The 18,496-nt window shown below is 32.7% G+C and overlaps 1 protein-coding gene across 2 annotated transcripts in view; it reads right to left on the bottom strand.

Moving 5' to 3' along the window:
• The window catches only part of TRIO (trio Rho guanine nucleotide exchange factor), a 485,555-nt gene that overhangs the window by 422,630 nt on the left and 44,429 nt on the right, over window positions 1-18,496 (bottom strand). The window contains exon 2 of one of the 2 annotated variants that reach the window (XM_051969858.1): window positions 1,471-1,503. The exons of the other annotated variant lie outside the window; for it this stretch is intronic. Coding sequence (XP_051825818.1) covers window positions 1,471-1,503 — 33 coding nt within the window. The remainder of the gene's footprint in view (window positions 1-1,470; window positions 1,504-18,496) is intronic. 2 annotated transcript variants of the gene reach the window in all.

Genomic DNA, 18,496 nt, shown 5'->3' with positions numbered 1-18,496 from the left:
AGAAACAATTTTGGGTGAAGATGACTTTGTTTTCATAGTATTTCTATTTTTTCCATTTTTAAGAGAGTAAAATTATATCCATACTATTCTACAGTGAACCCCAGTTCCTCTGAAATCCAAAGGCAAAGGAAACATTTAAGGGAAAGGGTGTCACATAGTTTTGGAATGTTTTTTAAAAGTCTTAACCTGGGACTAGATTTTAGACATTAGTTTTGGGAAAGACAAGTCTAATAAAGTCCTGCTATTACAAACTTGGCTAAAAAAGAAATAAAGAAGTAAACCACAGATCTAAGCAAAGAATAACCTCTAAGCAAACCAGATTTTTTACTTAAACTTGAGGAGTGTACTCTGATAATGTCCATTACATATCTAAGCACTTATATACTTAACTAAATATTAACTTTTAAGACTAAATAAAAAATTGAAAACCAAAACTCTTAATGACTAATTCTTCTTGATATTACATAATAAAAATCTCAAATTTTTTCTCTAAACCTTTGCAACAAAGTGTTAAGTCTTAACACTGAAAAAAGGAATTGGTAAACATTTATAATACCGACGGCTGTAGATAATGCCAGTGACAAAGTATGTACCCCTCTGCCACAATCTTACACATTGAGCATAATTTTAGGGCAAATAATAATATAATGGGCATGCGACTTTTTTTTTTTAATGTTTAACTCTATTCTTTTTTTTTTTTAAATAGCTTTTTATTTACAAAATATATGCATGGGCAATTTTTCAGCAATGACCCTTGCAAAACCTTCTGTCCCAACTTTTCCCCTCCTTCCCTCCACCCCTTCCCCCAGATGGCAGGTAGACCAATACATGTTAAATATGTTAAAGTATATGTTAAATACAATATATGTATACATATCCATATAGTTATTTTGGCATGCAACTTTTAACAATAGTTTTATTATATTGGAAAATATTTGGTTGCATTACATAGCTTTTGAAAAGTTTTATCCCCCTCTAATAAATTATTCTTAGAGTTTCATTTCATTAACATTTACAGACAACAAAAAACTATAGGATTTTTTTTTTTTGGTCGTGCACATACATGAAGAAAAAAATTAGTTCTCATCAACATACAGAAAAAAAGAGTTTGGAATACCCAAATTGTATATATATGATATTAAATATTTCTACTAATATATTAAAATAAGTATATTGAAGTACAAAGGATTTGTTTAAATAGGGTAAATTAACTTTAAACTAAAAGGTTATAATGGAGCACAGTAACATCCTAAGTTAGGATCTTTTTACAGTAAAAGTAAACCACAAAGATAGGTAATTGAAAAAGTACTCCATATCATGATGCATGGTTTTTAATATTTAAATGCATAAAACATATTTAAAATATAAAAAATCTTGTCTTTAATATTTTCCTTCAATTTCACTAGTTCATTCTGAAACTTTTTTTTTTTCTGAAAGGAAAAGAGACTCATTACTAGAATCAGAACTTACCACAGGCTTCAGATGACAGATATAAACCATGGTCTGTATGGAAAGAAAATGGTAAATGTTTTAAGATGGAACTTTTATTACAACCAAAAAAAATTAACAGATTAATTAAGATATATTTCCTCTGAAAGTACAGGTGATCTAATTATCTAGCAGTATAAGACTCCTCCTTACCAATATAGTCCTAAATTATGACAAACATCTAATATGAAACAAATGGGAAATTTTTTCAGAACAAGTCATGCAATTTTCTTGATGTGATAAAAATCGTATGTTCAAAGACTTAGCAACACTGTCAAGTGAATTTAATACATTGCACTGAAATATAAAATAATAAAGGTTCCCTTGTTTCATCAGGGATTCATGATTTGATTATTATGAAAGGCCACCAATCAATGGGATCTGATCCTAGATCTTAAATTTAGCTTCAGGAAAACAATAATATGTATGTGTATTAACATTATGTATAACTACATCCAGAATTAAGATACTCTATACTCTCATAAAGTCCACTCTCAAAACATTATAATTTTTTAAAAAGTGAGTATTTTGTATAACTATAAAAAACAATGCTAAAAAAATCCCTGATAAGTTCAATTCTTCCAGATAGTAACTTGTCTGTAACATAACAATATTCAATACAGAATGAAAGCCATACAATCTTAACAAATTAAATTAAATTAAACAAACATTTTTTAGGCAGAAACTATATTGACATATAGAAAATCCGGTGTTCTTTTTCATAGGACAGTTGCTAATTTGTATCATTCTCTCCAACAAAGTCTAGAAGATTTGTCTCACCTAAACTGTATGTGTCTACCCAGAACCTTAATTCAGTTCTCTATACAGTTGGCCTTCATAATCACTTGCTGAGTTGAAAGGAAAAGTTGTTGCAGGAGTAAGAGGAAGGAAAGGGGGTTGGAGGAAGGAGGCAAAGAGTTCAACTAATCAGCTATTCTAAATGCATGTGCATTTCATAATTTTTTATAGTTACTACTAAAGATTCATTACGCGATTTGTTAAAAATCTGGACATTATTAAATTTTCTTTTTTAACAAGTTAAAATGATCCAGTGAAATAAATTAAAAGTGAAAATGTCTCATATATAGTTTGCTGTATTCCACTGGACAGCTTAGTCCCATCCAATATGTTATCCCTAGAGGTCCTGAAAAAAAGGTGCAGTTGAGTCATACTGCTTAAATTCGGTCTGCCTACAAGAGAGAATGCAGGGCTAGGAATTTAAAAAACACACAATCCTGAAATTTTGGAACTAAAAATAATATTTAGCATGTGACTTTATAGCATAAAAGTTTGAAAAACATGCTATAAATAAAACAATAAAAAATAAAGTAGTATATTTCTTCTCCCCATTCTTTCTTTTCTTTCTTTAATCAAAGGGAATAAATAAATAACAAATAATAATGCCTTAAACCCATAAATCCTTACAATAGTTCATTAACTTAGCAAGCATATTGGGCAACATGAAATCAAGGTCCAAAGAGGCTATATTTAAAAATCACTCAGAATTATTACCTTAACCTTATGCCTAAATTCCAACCCCATGCTGCTTCTCAATAATCTAGTCATTTCCACTAGGTTAATTCCACCCCTCCCCTTTTTGAATTAATATATGTTCAAACAAAATATTTTCCTTAATCACTGTGTTTTCATAGCTTACATTATTACACCATTAGCAATTTGGGTTTTTATATGAGTAAGGCAGTGCTATTATACAGATCAAAGGCCAACATTATAATAGAAAAAAAAAATGTCACTCTGGTGATTTGGGGCTTATGGGCTAATTTTCCAAATTCAAGGCATATATCACTAATTCTAGATACATTATTTAAATATATTCTCATTTTTCACTATCATAAAGAGAATAAAGTCTATAAAAATCCAACAGAAAGGAAGCTCATAAGCCCTTTTAATTTAAAATAGGAGGAAAACAAAGCATTGGCCTAAATGGAAAAAAAATGAATGAACTGCTCTCTGGTATAAATTAATAATTCTCAGGAATTTGTTAACTCTTGCATAAGGATATTATTTAATAAATTAAGGACCTAGTTCACCATTAAAGTTAGTAGAAGCCTCTTAAAACACAGATCTCCAGGGTCACAAATATTATATTTTAACATAAGTCCTATTCCTATCAGCTAAATGAAGATGAACAACAAAGGGCTAACCACTTACAGTACAACTCATTCTCCACCCTCACTAACTGTAGAATTACAACTAAAGCAAAGCAGATAGACTGTTTATTCCTCAAGTCCCCATATTTAGTGGGAATCAAATTAGTTCTGTAGTCACTAAGGAAGCAGCTATGGTCAATGTGGTATAACTTTGAGAGGCTAATAATAGTGGCAAAATGGCCAACATTCCAAGCTCTTGCTCTCATACAAATTCTAGGTGAGTCAGACTTCCTTGCTAGGAACAAACTAAGCACCTAGCACAGGCGCTAGATTATTGCTGTTTGCCTTTAGTACTGGAAGAGAACTATTATATCAGTTCTATTATTCTATTCTATTATTCCCTATTATGTCAGGGAGGTGAAGCCATGATGTTCAAGTGAATTGGATTTTAGTGAGGGAGGACTGTGTAAAGTCACCAGCCTCATTTTCTCTTCCAGTGCTATCCAGTAGTAAGTATAGACTGGGACAACTGAAGATGGTCCTGGATACAGCAGGAGATCAAGATGTTTTAAAACTGTCTTTAATAGGTCTCAGTTTGACGGAGGCAAAACTAAATCTGTGATTAATGCTAGATAAGAAATGAGGCAGAGAAAGGCCTCTTTTACCTAGTTAAAACAAAACAAAACAACTCAATCTGGAAAGGAAAGACACTCAGGATTTCTGTTCAAAACAGAAACAATTGCTATTTACATTCACCCTGAACCAATCAAACTCAAACAATGACCAAATGGGGTTTGACCTGGGACCTATTGTTGGCCAATCAATGAAAGCCAAAGTGGTTTTACGTTATAGAGAAAGGGAAAGAGGGGGAAAAAAGAGGAAAAGGAAAAGGAAAGAGAAAGGAAAGTGAAAAGGGATAGGGAAATCGAAGGGAAAGGGAAAGAGAAAGGAAAGTGAAAAGAGAAAGGGAAAAGGAAAAGCAAGGAAAAGGGGAAAAGGAAAGGGGAAAGGAAAAGGGAAAACAAAAAGGAAAGAGGAAAGAGGAAAGGGAAAGGAAAAAATAAGAGCTGTATTGCCCAACTGACCAGTTCCAGTTGGGTGCTCAGTAGGGCAGGTTCTACTATTCCTCATAGAGATTGTTGCTAATCCTTCATTCCTAAATAGGACCACAACATCAGGAAGGTGATGCCATGACATGCAAGTGAATTGGATTTAAGTGAAAGAAGGCTATGCATCAGTTTCACTTTTTCCTCTGGAGTCAGCTGGAACCAGGGGCAAGTCATGGTCTTTTTCAAGAATGAAGAACTAGAAATAAACTCTGAATAGTAGTAGAAGCTGCCCCACAGAATACCCAACTGGAACTGGTCAGTTGGGCAATACAGCTTTTCTTCTTTCTCTTCCCTTCCACATGTCCCCATATCCTATGTCCTTACCTGTGGACTTTAGTCAAAAGACCACAGCTTAAAAAGGACAAGGTCTCCCATTGTACCCAAGGCCATCTCCAGTCATCCTGATCTACAGGGACTACTAGAAGCGAGATAAGAGAAAGAATGGGATTATTATCTCCAAGTAACACACTCTAGAAGGACTTGGGTTATATATCATCCTGAATATCCAAATCCCTACTCACTGTGACCTCTCACTATGGTCAAGGGAAGATCTGGGTTAACTAACAAGCTTTTATTAAGAAGTAATGGACCATTACCGTGCCAGAGTCATGCTATTATTTTGTAATATTTTATTATTGTGTAATGTTACAAGTAATATTATACAGTTCCACACATACATACAAAAAGACTACAATGAATAGAGAAGCATGGAAATGCATGAATTTATGCAAAATAATGTACACAAAGCCAAGAAAATAATATACACAACAATGGAGAACCTACAACCACCACAAAATAACAGAAAATGAAAATTACAAAATTATAAAGAACAAATTTGGTTTCAACGAAGAGAAATGATAAAATATTTCCCCCCCACACTTTTGCAGGGGTGGGAAGTACTTTTCACAGGTGTAAAACATTTGCATATATTGTTGCATTTTTTTCAATGAATTGATCAATTTTGCTGATTTGATTTTTTCCTCGTTTTTAAGTAGCATAAAAGTAAAGAAAAATTATTTTTTAAAAGTACTTTTTCAACATTTCCTATATTACAGAAATTATGCTAGCCACTGTGGACAGACTTGGAGGACATCCAAAGTTAATGAGCATGTCATGGATGAAGATCTATCAAGGAAGACTGAGATAATAGGAAAAACAGCCTCTTTAATTCAATGTGTTCAAAACTGAACTCATTATCTTCTCCCCAGCCTTCTTGTGAATATTACTATTGCAGAGGGACAGCAATTTTTACCACTATCCTTACTCTCACCAAATTTCAACATTTTGGTATCATTCTGTCATTCTTGACTCCTTATTCTCTTGCACTCCTCATCTGCCAAATAACATTTCTATCTTCATGATATTTCTTGGCTAGATCTTTTCCTTGCTACTCATAGCCACCATCCGAGTTCAGATCCAAACTACTGCTATAGCATCCTAAATGGATTTCTTGCCTTATGTCTCCTCAGCCTAACTCCACATATTCTCCACACAAAGTTATTTTTAAAAGAACAGAGCTGGTCATATCAATCATTGTTCTCTATTACTTTCAGAACATATAAGTTTGACTATTTTCCCTTTTGTAAATTTGCATATCCCAGTGCTTAGAATAGTGCCTAGTACATACTAATTACTTATTAAATGCTTACTGATTGATTGAAGATAAAATATATCTTTACTTCCTTTCATAGTCAAACTCCAAGAATATATGAATATAGTAGGCACTTTAAATAAATGCCTGTTGAATTGTATTGGATTGAATTGAAATCTACCAAATGATTTGCAAGAATTAAAATCCTCTGCCCAATCCCTGGCCCTCTAAGATGGGATTCTGGCCTCTTCAACTGAGAGTGCCTTTCCATCCCTGTGCCCTGGGTGCAAAAATGAACTGCACATCTTCTCTCAATTGTCCAGCTAGGAAATGGGGATGATCTTAAAGGGGAAAAAATATGGTATATTCATTCCTCCCTATACTCATAGAGGATTAGAGAGAAAAATTAATAAGAAGTTTCAAGGGTTACTTATAATCAATAGATACATATATAAGATATTGTTAGTTCTGAGTCAAAACTGAATCAGAAGCATCATGAGCTTCATGACACATTACTTTAGCACTTTAGGATCACAAGGTTAATATAATTCTGAAAAGCACTCAATTGATACCCACAGGACCTAAGAAGCATTTGCCTCATCAGAAGCTACTTAATTAGATTGTAATCATTTTCAAATATGAATTTTCAAAAAAACCATGATTTTTAAAGGCAAGAAATATTACAACTCAGAAAAGTTTTTCCTAAAGATATTTTAAAACCAAAGGAATGGCATATAAAATTATAACATCTTCCTATTTAATTATTGGTCATGAAAGGTCCAGCCTTAGACTCAGAAAGTCTTCAGTTCAAACTCTGTCTCAGACATATCAGGACAGTGTGTCTGTGGGCAAAACATTTAACTTCTCAGTAACCCCAATCAACTCTCTGAGACTATAAATGACACACAAGTTGCTGATCTTGCTTGGTGGAAGGTGAGAGTATTCCACCTGAATCTAGTTTTTTTAAAAACAAATCCACAAAACTTATAGAGGTAAATAAATACTCCTTTTTCTCCTGATTTTTTGGTATAGCACTGCCTTAAGAAAGCCATCAAAAATATTTATGTCTTCATTTAATCATGTTTTTCAAAATTATAGCGAGGTTACTCTTTTAAATGAGATAGAAACAGCTTCTTCCCCAAAACCATCTGCAAATCAAAAGAAACTGCACTGGAAAAACCAACATTTATTTAATACACTCTTTGACAGACAGTTCCTCCTCCTTCAAAGCTTGGCTACTGCCCTCAAGTTCCAGCAACAGTCAACATCAAAAATGACATAAGTGCAGCCCAAGACTTAAGCATTTCTGTCAAGCAATCAAAAGAACTGACATTACAGATGGAGTCCAAAGTTCAGACTGTTTATTCTATAAGAAATCATGACCAACAGAAGCAAAAGGAGGCCATTTGGTAAAATAACTGTTCACTCACTGAGAGTGACGGAAAAGGGCAAAGATTACAGTACAGCACAAGAGGACTTAGAAATGTTTTAAAGATTAAGGTTCTATGCTTGGCCCTATCTTTTCAACATTTTCAATCACCAAACAGGAAAAAGTATGCTTATCAAGTTTGCATTTAACACAGTGACTGGATAAATAACTAACATATTACGCTAAAAAAAATAAAATAATAGATTAGTACCATGAATTCAAAGCAACCAATGAAATTTTTAAAGGATAAGCTCTACATTCAGGTTAAAAATAAATTAATTATAATAGTACAGGAAATGGTACCATATAAATGGACAGAATATGAAAAAAACTTTGGGAATTTCATGTGATCAAAAATTTTAACAAGAACCAAAAATGAGGCCAGGATGCTAGAAAAGCTAATTAATCTTAGACCATATTAACAGAAACATAGCATCCACATCAAAGGAGAAAATAGTACCACCATACTCTGTAGTAGTCAAACTATTCCTAGAATCCTGAATGCAGTTTTAGGTGCCACACTTTAATATACTTATCAAACAAATAAAACATACAACAACAACAATAAAAAACCTGTGAATTCAGAGAAATGTGAATAGAAAGTGCAAAGGAACTAACTGAAGCTTAAGTACTTTTGGTCATGGGGACAAAGGACCAGAAAGTTGCTGCAGCCATTTTTCACACAGAGAAATTATTCTAACCATCAGTTTTTTTTTTTTTGTTTTTGTTTTTTTGTTTTTTTTTTTTGTTCAAAACTTTTATCAGACTTCGCACTGTCTCATACTACTGAATAAATCTTTTAAGGTTTAAATTTACTTCATGGAAATTAAATTCCAAGATGTCAAACCCTTCAACTCTATAATTGCCATGACCTCTAAAGCTCTTAAGGATATGTAAAGAAAGAGGAAACCACATCATTTCTTGAAAATAAAGCCACAAGTGGATAACTTCCCCAAAAGGGTATAATCATGAAAATATGCACACACCCCATCACCCACAGACCATAATAAACTTTTCCAAAAGTTGGATAACATCAGTGTGCCAAAGAATGACAAGAAATACAGTTTCAAAGTAAACTACAACTTAAATTTCCTTGTAAAATACTGTATTGAAGACAGCAATATCACATTTTTTCTAATAACTTCTTCCACTTTAGTCAGATTCTCAAGGAGTAAAAATGTGCAAGAAAGTACTACAGTTATTGCTGTTGATGGCATTACTCATCCAAGATTAAAACCTAAAAGTTATCTTTGACATTTTTCCCCATCCATCATTTTTTCCTTATCCATATTCAATCAGGTGTTAAGTCCTGTGATACTACCTCTATAGCATCTCTTGCATCTATCCCTTTATCTCAACTAACACTGATATTACCTTAAATTAGGCTCTTGTGATCTTTTGCTTAGATGATAATGATGATGATGATGATTACAGTAGTCTTATAATAGGTTAAGCGCCTAGAGCACTGGGCTTGGAATCAGGAATAATCATCTTCATGAGTTCAAATCTGACCCTAGATACTTAACAGCTCTGTGGTCTTAGGCAAGGCATTTAACCCAGTTTGCCTCAGTTTACTCCTTTGTAAAATGAGCTGGGAAAGGAAATGAAAAACCATTCCAATATCTTTGCCAAGAAAATTCCTAATGAAGTCACAAAGAGTCAGACAGAACTGAAACAAATGAACAACAATATAACTGATTGCCTACTCCAAATCATTCTCTAACATAGCTGCTAAAATAATATTCTTATGATATTGACCCATTATGCAACTACTCAGATTAATAAATCTTTGATGGCTCAAACAAACAAGGATAATTCACCTATCAAGTGATAAGTACTGTGCTGGGCAATAGGAGATGATACAAATAATTAAGACTGTCTAGTTTGGGTTTAATCATCAAAGACAACATATTCACAGGCATGGGATATCTATCAAAAATACACTGATAAGGGGGGACTAACAACTCTTGATGAAAGTAGCTCTTGTGTTGAGTCTTAAAGGGCATTCTCTATAACTTTTAGAATACAATACAAAATATTCAAATTAGTATTTGAAAACTTATACAATCTGCCCCCAATTTGCCTTTCCAATCTTTTCCTATATGCAGTAAAGGGCTGAAACTCTTAAAAGATGTGCTTGAATCAGACAACCAACCATTTAAGGCTAATTACCTATTCGCTATGAAACAATGATTCTATTAGCATATGTTTGGAAAAATGGCCCTTCTCACCATTGGTGCAGGTTCAATATTTGGGGTTAAGATAATTGTAGGCAAAGATTAGAGAGTGGAGTGAAACTCCAGAAACTCACTGAGAAGGATGAGGAGGAGAAAGATGGGAGATTCTGGACTCCAGAATCTAGAAGAGATCTTTGACTAAATTTCTGGCATTTTGCCTGCTTCTCTCCCCTAAAAACCAAGGACTTTTACTTATCCTGACTCTGGCTGATCCTGAGGCTTCTAGGGAGCTAACCCAGACTTAACAGTCTACCATCTGAACAAACTGGCCTTCTATCCAGTTCCTGAATTAATCCTTTCCAAGTAACCCATCCTTGGAATATACTACTTCCTTACCTCCATTTCTTAGAAGCCTTTGCCTTTCTTTAAGCATCTGATTCAGTGGGAACCCTCCTACAAAGTATTTCCTGAGGTCCTCAGATATTAGTGATTCTCACTCCACAAATTATCTTATTTTTTCATAAACCAATATACATATTGCTTTACCTAATTAAATATAACATTTTTTAGAGCTTGGACTGTTTCATTTTTTTGTCTATGTATCCTTATTACCTACTATAGAGCTTTCCTCACTAGTAAAGATATGATAAATATTTTTTGAGTTGAATTGAATGGAAATTTCAGTCATTCCATCTGCCAATTCATCTCAATTTTGGCTTATTCTTTCCCCATGGCTGCTGGCTCAACCAAGTAATAGCAACAGAATTGACTTCAAAATCATTGAGAGTTCAATCTTTTAATCAAGGAAGAATCTGTTCTATCAGAACATCTTGTAAGAGATTATTACCAATTCAAATATACTAGACATGAAGTTTAGTATCTTTGTAGCATCCTCAAAAATTGAAGTGAATCTCAGAAATTATTTTCATCTTTTCATGTTTTGATGAACAAATGTATAAATAATCAAAGGATATGAAAACAGTTTTCAAAAGAATTGAAAAGTATTATCAACCATGAAAGAAAACTCCCAAAACACGACAAAGGAAATGAAAATTAAAGCATCTTCTAACTTTTTACCCCATACCAATAAATTTGTGATAATTATAAAAGATGGAAATAGTCCCAAAGAGAGATAAAGTTGATGAAGCTGTAAATACAACAACCACTCCAGAAAAAATCTGGAATTTTGCACAAAGAAAGCAACTAAAGGGGTCCGTATTATTTACCCAAAGATTCTACTACCAGGCATATAGCTCAATGAGGTCAATGACAAAAAGAAAGACTTTAGACACACCAAAATACTGATAGCAGCACAGTTTGTGGTAGTAAATAACTGCAAGCAAAGAAGGTGTCCATTTATAGTGATAAATGGCTAAAGAAAATGTGATATATAAATGTAATGAGATGTTATTGTAAGTAAGAAATGATGAACATGATGAATACAGAGAAAGATTTCTATGAGCTGATACAAAATGAAGTAAACAGGAGCAGGAAAATAAATTCATAATGACAGTGATGTAAAGGAAAAGAATAACAAAAACAAAATAGTTTTTAAAAATTAACAAGCTCAGAACAAAAGAATAAATATAGTAAAACACTTAATCTTCTCATTTCCCTGCTTGTCTATTGAGTAGGATATTGACTCCAATATCAAACTTTTTTAAAAATACATTGTGAGACTTTTTTCTTTCTTCATCCCTTTTTAAAATAAGGGAATGTCTCTTTTAGTATACAGTAGCAGACAAATGATGTAAAACCTTTTAAAATGTGGTAAATAACTTTAACACAAAAATAGCCTATTTCTTCTTACTGGCTGGAGACAATTTTAAGCTAAACCACTTTTTTTTTGTTGGCAATTCATTTTCCATATTTTCTAAGAATACATATAAACAAAAACATACTCCATAACCACAAAATGAATTTTGATAAGCTTTTCTTTCCTTATTTAGACACTGGCTCCTGATTATTATTCAACCTCTAATACAAAGTATTTTTGAATCTCTTCAAGAAATTACTTTGTAAAACTGTTAATAATTCTTTTTTGTAAATACTGTATTCCTTCACATAACATAAGCTGTGTGCACAACCATTGTTTCCTTTTTTCTATAATTTGTATGTAGCACAGTCCCTTGCACATAATATGAAATTAATATATATTTAATGTAGGAAGAGGTCCCTTTCAGTGGCTACTCACAAATAGACCATGAATCTAAAGAGAAGGTAGGAGATAGTGTCTAGAAAACAATTAGAGCTAACTAGAAATGCTGAAACTAAAATTCTCAATTTACCATAAAAAAAAAGTATGTTTAATATGGTCTTCTATTGCTTATACTGATCTCAGGAATATTTTCCAAAAAGAAGTTACCTGACAGGGATCTCTATATTTTACAGAATTGCTTTATATTTCCTCAAAGAGAAAAAATAATTCATACTTCATAGCTGTGTGACCCTGGACAAGTCACTTAACTGTATGCCTTAGTTTCTCTTCTGTAAAATGAAGCAGAGAAGGACCTGGTAAATCATTCCAAGTAGCTTTGAAAACAAACAAACAAACAAGAAACCAGTGGCCTTATAAAGAGTCAGACATGGCTGAAAGAACCAAGCTCCTACCTCCTACAGTCAGGATAGCTATCAGTTTCAGTCTCTCAAGTAGCAAGTATTACAGTAATATGCCACCGCACCAGGCCTTAGTGTATCACTATTTTACTTCTTCATTTTTGATGAGCTATATCCATCAGGAAAGTATTTCTACATACACAGGAAACCAAGACAAATGTCACAGAATATTTTGTCAAAAGAAAATTAATTTGGCCTACTTGAATTTTCACACTAAAAATATCAGAATACATATAATATCAGAATATGTACCCTATTTAGAGACCTTTTTTTCTTCCAAATGAAAATGAAATTCTTAGAATATCTCAGCTAAGTTTAAGTTTAAGAAAGAGGGAACAAACATCTTGATTTCCATCAAAATACTGACATCTTCAGCCTCCTCTCACCAGTGAAGAATTCTAATAGTTTAATCCAAAGAGCAGTGTATCACTTGTATAATTATCCTCTTTTACTCCATTCCCATAGAAAACAATCTATTTTTTTATCCAATCAGAACAGGAAGCTGCAGGTATTAGGCAAACGATCAGGACAGAAATTCTATGTGAAGGAAACTAGAGAGACAAAATCAGATTGTAATCAGCTTTTGTCTAGGTTATTTCAAGGGTTTGGAGAATAGCATTCAGCCTGCATAGATGGTTCTATGCCATGAATAGATGAATAATTTCGCACTACCATTAGTCTTTGAATTTAAAAATATCTTGACAATCTTTTACACACACACACACACACACACACACACACACAATCTAGATTAAGAAAAAAATATTTGTTCCTATTAATTAATTATTCTAGTTATACAGGAAAAAGTCTTATACCACTAAAAGATTGTACTGAAAGAGACTGAAAATATTTTAGCCTAAACTTATGATTGAATCAGAATTGGTTTTTAAAAGTTGTTTCAGAACAATAATTACTGGCAAATTCACCAATAACTGATAATGGTCAGAAATGATGTTCTAATGTTGCTAAAAATTAATATATTCATGAAACCATCCTTTTCTACACAGTCCATTTGAAAAGATTCATTTAAAAAGGATATAAAGACAGGGACACTAATAGGCTGCCTTAAAATAAAAGGGACAACTGTGAGGAGAGGAGTAGCAAAAGAGAAAAAAAGGGGAAAGCCAGGAAGAAGTAAAGGCAAACAAACAATTGGTGAATCAAGCAACTTTGAAAAAAAAATCTTCACTCAAAATACCAAAGAGTTTAAAAGTTTAAAAAGACTTTTTACTCCCCTTCTCCTGTGTGGGATAGGGAGGAGGTGGTACAAAAAAAACCTCTTTTGAAATCTTGTAAGGAAAGTCAGAATACAAGCCAGATACTGAGTGCTGACAAATACTGATTCACTGCTCAAGTCACACTTAACTCATGTATGAAATGAGCAATTCAGCCATTTAAGGAGTTGTGGGGAAGGGAGGGTTTTAAAAAAAAAAAAGTGTCTGTTTTTAAACAGAACTCCATTTAGAGTATCCTTCTGATTCACCATCATCACTTATGACCACTCTTCTTGGCTAATCCTCAATGCCTTTATTTGTCCAGTAGTAAATCAAATGTGATTTTTTTTTTTCAAATCAGGAGTAAGTTTTTTTAAAATGTCACTAACTAGAAATAATATACTAATATGACTCCTCATTTCTGAGATTTGAAAACTGCAGAATCTTGGCCAAAAAAAAAAAAAAGAATTTGGGACAACTGAGTATTTAATAAAAGGAAGACCTCTCACTTTTTTTCTTTTCTTTCTTTCTTTCTTTCTTTTTTTTTTTTTTTTTTTTTTTTTTTTTTTTGCTGAGGCATTTGGGGTTACACAGCTAGGAAGTGTTAAGTGTCCGAAAGCAGATTTGAATTCAAGTCCTCCTGACTTCAAGGCTGGTGCTCTCACTTTTCAAAGGACTAAAATTGTACTGTAGGTTTCTCATCACACAAATGTAGAAAGTTAACAAACACATGGCTAAGAGAATGGGTTAACAATAATGATTCCTAAAATGACCTATAGAATAACCTTCTATTCTTCTGCTTTTTTTATTCTATTATCAGAATATTTAAGAATTGTTCATTTTCTTTTCCTATTTAAGAGACATATTCTTACTTTACAATCATCACCTAATTATTCTCTTTTGATCTATGACAGGCACAAATTCAAATAGAATTGGAATGACTTCCTCCCTCTCCTCTCCTACCCATACAACCTTAAACACACACACACACACACACACACACACACACACACACACACACACACACACACGGAATTTTTCAGTAAAATCTGCTCTGTACTAAACAACAATGGGTTGGAGAAATTTCAGGTAAAGAACACAGCTGTGAACCCTGCAAGAATAAGAAACTGGGTGGGGATAGTAAATAGTATAAATCAGACATCTGTAATCCTAGAGGATTTATAAAATCAAAATAGTCACTCAGCTATAAATAAAAAATGAAAGTGACCAATATGGGACTTTGTTTTGCTTTACTATGCTTACATGTGTGCTTCTCCCTCTCTCTGTCTTTGACTGCCTCTTTCTCTCTGTCTCTATCTCTTTTTGTCTATCTGTGTATTTCTAAGAGAAAGAAGTAAGAGGGAAACAATGAATACTAGACAATAAAAAAAAATAAAAACTTTAAAAACAAATAAAACCTGGAAAATAATGGGGTTTTTTGACAAGGCAATTGGGATTAAATGCCTTGCCCAATGGCACACAGCTAGTAAATGTTAAGTATCTGAAGCTCGGGTATTTGAACTTAAGTATTTGAACTCGGGTCCTCCTGACTTCAGGGCCAGAATACAATCCACTGCACCAAATAGCAGCCCTGGAAAATAGTGTTTAAAAAGGGAAAAAGGTGGCTAATAGTGACAGAGGGCAAACAACTTGATATATATATATATATCATGGTATTTTTTTTTAATACAGTTTTTCTTTGTTGTTTAATCTGCACAATATGCTACAGAGAAAGAAAAACATTTTTTGGGTGCAGGCAACAGGTCCAAGAGTAATGGAGCTAAAATCAGGTGAGAGCCTCAAGAGGAGCCCAATTATGGCAGTTTAATAAAACCCATTATTTTCAAGTCAGCCTAACAATAAATTTGGGACTATTTTCATTTGTCTTTGTATATATGCTGAGTATATATACAGTACATGACCTGGAATAAAGAAGATTTGATTTCAAATCTAGATTCAGACACTTACTAGCTATGTGATGCTGGACAAATCACTTACCTTTTAATTTGTGTTTCTTCATCTGTAAATACTTTCTAGCGTTGTGATGATCAAATGAAATAATAACTGTAAAGTGCCTGGTACATAGTAAGGGCTATATAAATGTTAACTATTTAGCTATTTGTCTAGCACTTAAAACAGTGTTATAAACTGGAAATTGAGTGGATGCCCATCAATTGGAGAATGGATAAATAAGTTATGGCATATGACTGTAATGGAGTACTATTGTTATATTAAAAAAATGATCAGAAGGATGATTTCAGAAAAGCCTTGGGGAGACTTACACGATGTGATGCTAAATGAAGTGAGTAGAACTAAGAGAACATTGTACACAGCAACAAGATTATGCCTTGATCAATTCTGATGGACATGGTTCTATTCAACAGAGAGGTGATTCAGGCCAGTTCCAACAGAATGGTGATGAAGAGAGCCATTTGCATACAAAAAGAAATCTAAGAGGACTTAATTTGGATCACAATTCAGTATTTTCACCTTGTGGTAGTTGTTTGCTGCTTGTTTCTTTTTCTCATTGTTTTCCCTATTTGATTTGATTTTCCTTGTGCAGCATGATAAATGTAAAAATATGATTATATGAATTGCACATGTTTAACCTATATTAGATTACTTGCTATCTAGGAAAGGGGAAAATGAGGAGGGAGAAAAATATGGAAGAAGAAAAATTTAAAGGGTAAATACTGAAATCTACCTTTCAATGTGTTTTGAAAAACAAAAGGCTATTTAAAAAAAAGACAAAACAGCTGTTATTTACTAAAATGTTTCCTAAATGAATGAATGAACTCCGTTAAGCTCCTGTCCTGAACACAAGGACAGAACTACTAAATAATAATTCTCCTGAGATGCTACCTCAAATGGAGGGAATTAATTTCTTCTAAAGTCAAAGGATCATAGGTTTAAAACTCAAAATTTAGAACACAAGAATTTTAAAAGCCAAATCCAAACCTCTCCTTTTACTGATGAGGAATTCATTTCACAAAAATCATGAGCAGATCTGCCAGCAAAAGGAAGTGAATTCTGAACTTTGCTCTTGTAAAAACAACAAAATTTAAAACACAAGTCTTAACTTTAGAAAGCAGAATATCAGACATAACAAATATCATTTAATTTCATTGCATGACTGTCAATGACTTTTTCACCAAGATTTCTGCCCATTAAAGAAACCCACTCTCTCAAAAAAAGAAATTAGTCTATGAAATAAAAGTATTGGATATGGAAATCAGTGTTCATAAATCAAATATTTTAATGAGATAATTTGAAAGACCTCAAAAGCACTAGTAAAACACAAACAAGAGAACATTTCAGAAAAATATCATATTTCTGAACTTCACATTTGTGATATTTAAATAACATGGTTAGACACACATTGTAAATGTTTGCAAATGAATTACCATAAAATATTTATCTTTTAAAAGTCAGGATTCAAAAACAAAACTTTAGATAACAAAAGATTAGAGCATACTAATTATATGTGTTTGGATAGCTCCATTTGCCAGATCCTAAAAGAAAATCATTATTTATATAGAAAGCCAAAGTAAAATTTTAAATTATCTTTAAAAACACTTCATGGAATCCAACTCAGACAGAAGATAGTATACAATGTAACAAAAATGGTTAGATTCAGTTCAAAACAAATGTATTTCCTTTAAAATAATCTTTGTAAAGAGTTCCATGTAAAAACAACAACAACAACACATGAGTTATCACTTTGTAAGTTATAACAAGATTTGAGGACTTGAAATTAGAACTATCTCTTACTTTGTAAGTCCCACAATATTAGCACAGTACCAGCAAAATAAGCCCTTATTCACAAGATATAAAGTATGATATTGCAACACAAGGAAATCACTGAGTTATTTAAGCACATTCCTAGTTAGTGTATTTTTTTTTTAAGGAGCCCTTTAGGGTAACAAAGACAGACAGATAGATAGGTAAGTAGATAGGTTAAAGATGAATTTTTCATTCTTTGCTCGAGGCATTTTTTGGGGGGAAGGGTTAATGATTTGTCCAAGGTCACACAATTAGTAAATGTTAAATGTCTTGGTCTGAATTTGAACTCAGGTTCTCCAGACTTCCAGGGCAAATACTCTATCCACTATGCCCTTGAGGCATTTTGAACATAAAAAGACCATTCAGAGAATTATCATGAGTAATAAAAAAATGTTTGGGAGTCAATATGGTATGCTTAAAATTAAAGTTTAGGAGGAAGAAAGCCTAGAGTTAAGTCCTGATTTTTCTATTGGTATGAGTAAGTGACTTAAAATTCCCTCAGCAATATAGTTATAACAACATCTGGAAACCCAACCTTACAAGTCAATGGGATGACTTTGGAAGGCTTCAAGTTGGAAGAGGAAAGATAATGATAAAAAAAAAAAACCCACTTTAAAAAATTGCTCTTTATTAAACTGTATATATTTTGCTTAAAGAACAACAACAACAAAAAAAAAAAAAAAAAAAAAAAAAAAACAACTATGTGACTGAAGTTCACAGTTCTGTAGACAATTTTTTTCCTATTATTTTTATCTTGAAATTTTTGAGTTTGTGATTGTTTACAATAAAAAAGGAAAAAAATTTAAAGGAAAAATAATCATTCTCACAATTTGGCCAAGGGTCTAGTTTGAATCTTTGCTAATAATTAGTTGAGTTATATAGGGCAAAATCCTTTCTTTCTCTGAGTTGGCTCAGTTTTCTCACCTATAAATAATGTGATTGCAACTATATTAGCTACAAGGCTTTTTTTTTTTTTCA

Source organism: Antechinus flavipes, chromosome 1 (genome assembly GCF_016432865.1).
Source record: "Antechinus flavipes isolate AdamAnt ecotype Samford, QLD, Australia chromosome 1, AdamAnt_v2, whole genome shotgun sequence".
Classification (NCBI taxonomy): Eukaryota; Metazoa; Chordata; class Mammalia; order Dasyuromorphia; family Dasyuridae; genus Antechinus; species Antechinus flavipes.
The sequence above is the reverse complement of the archived record's forward strand: the minus strand, read 5'-3'. Positions and strand labels throughout refer to the sequence as shown.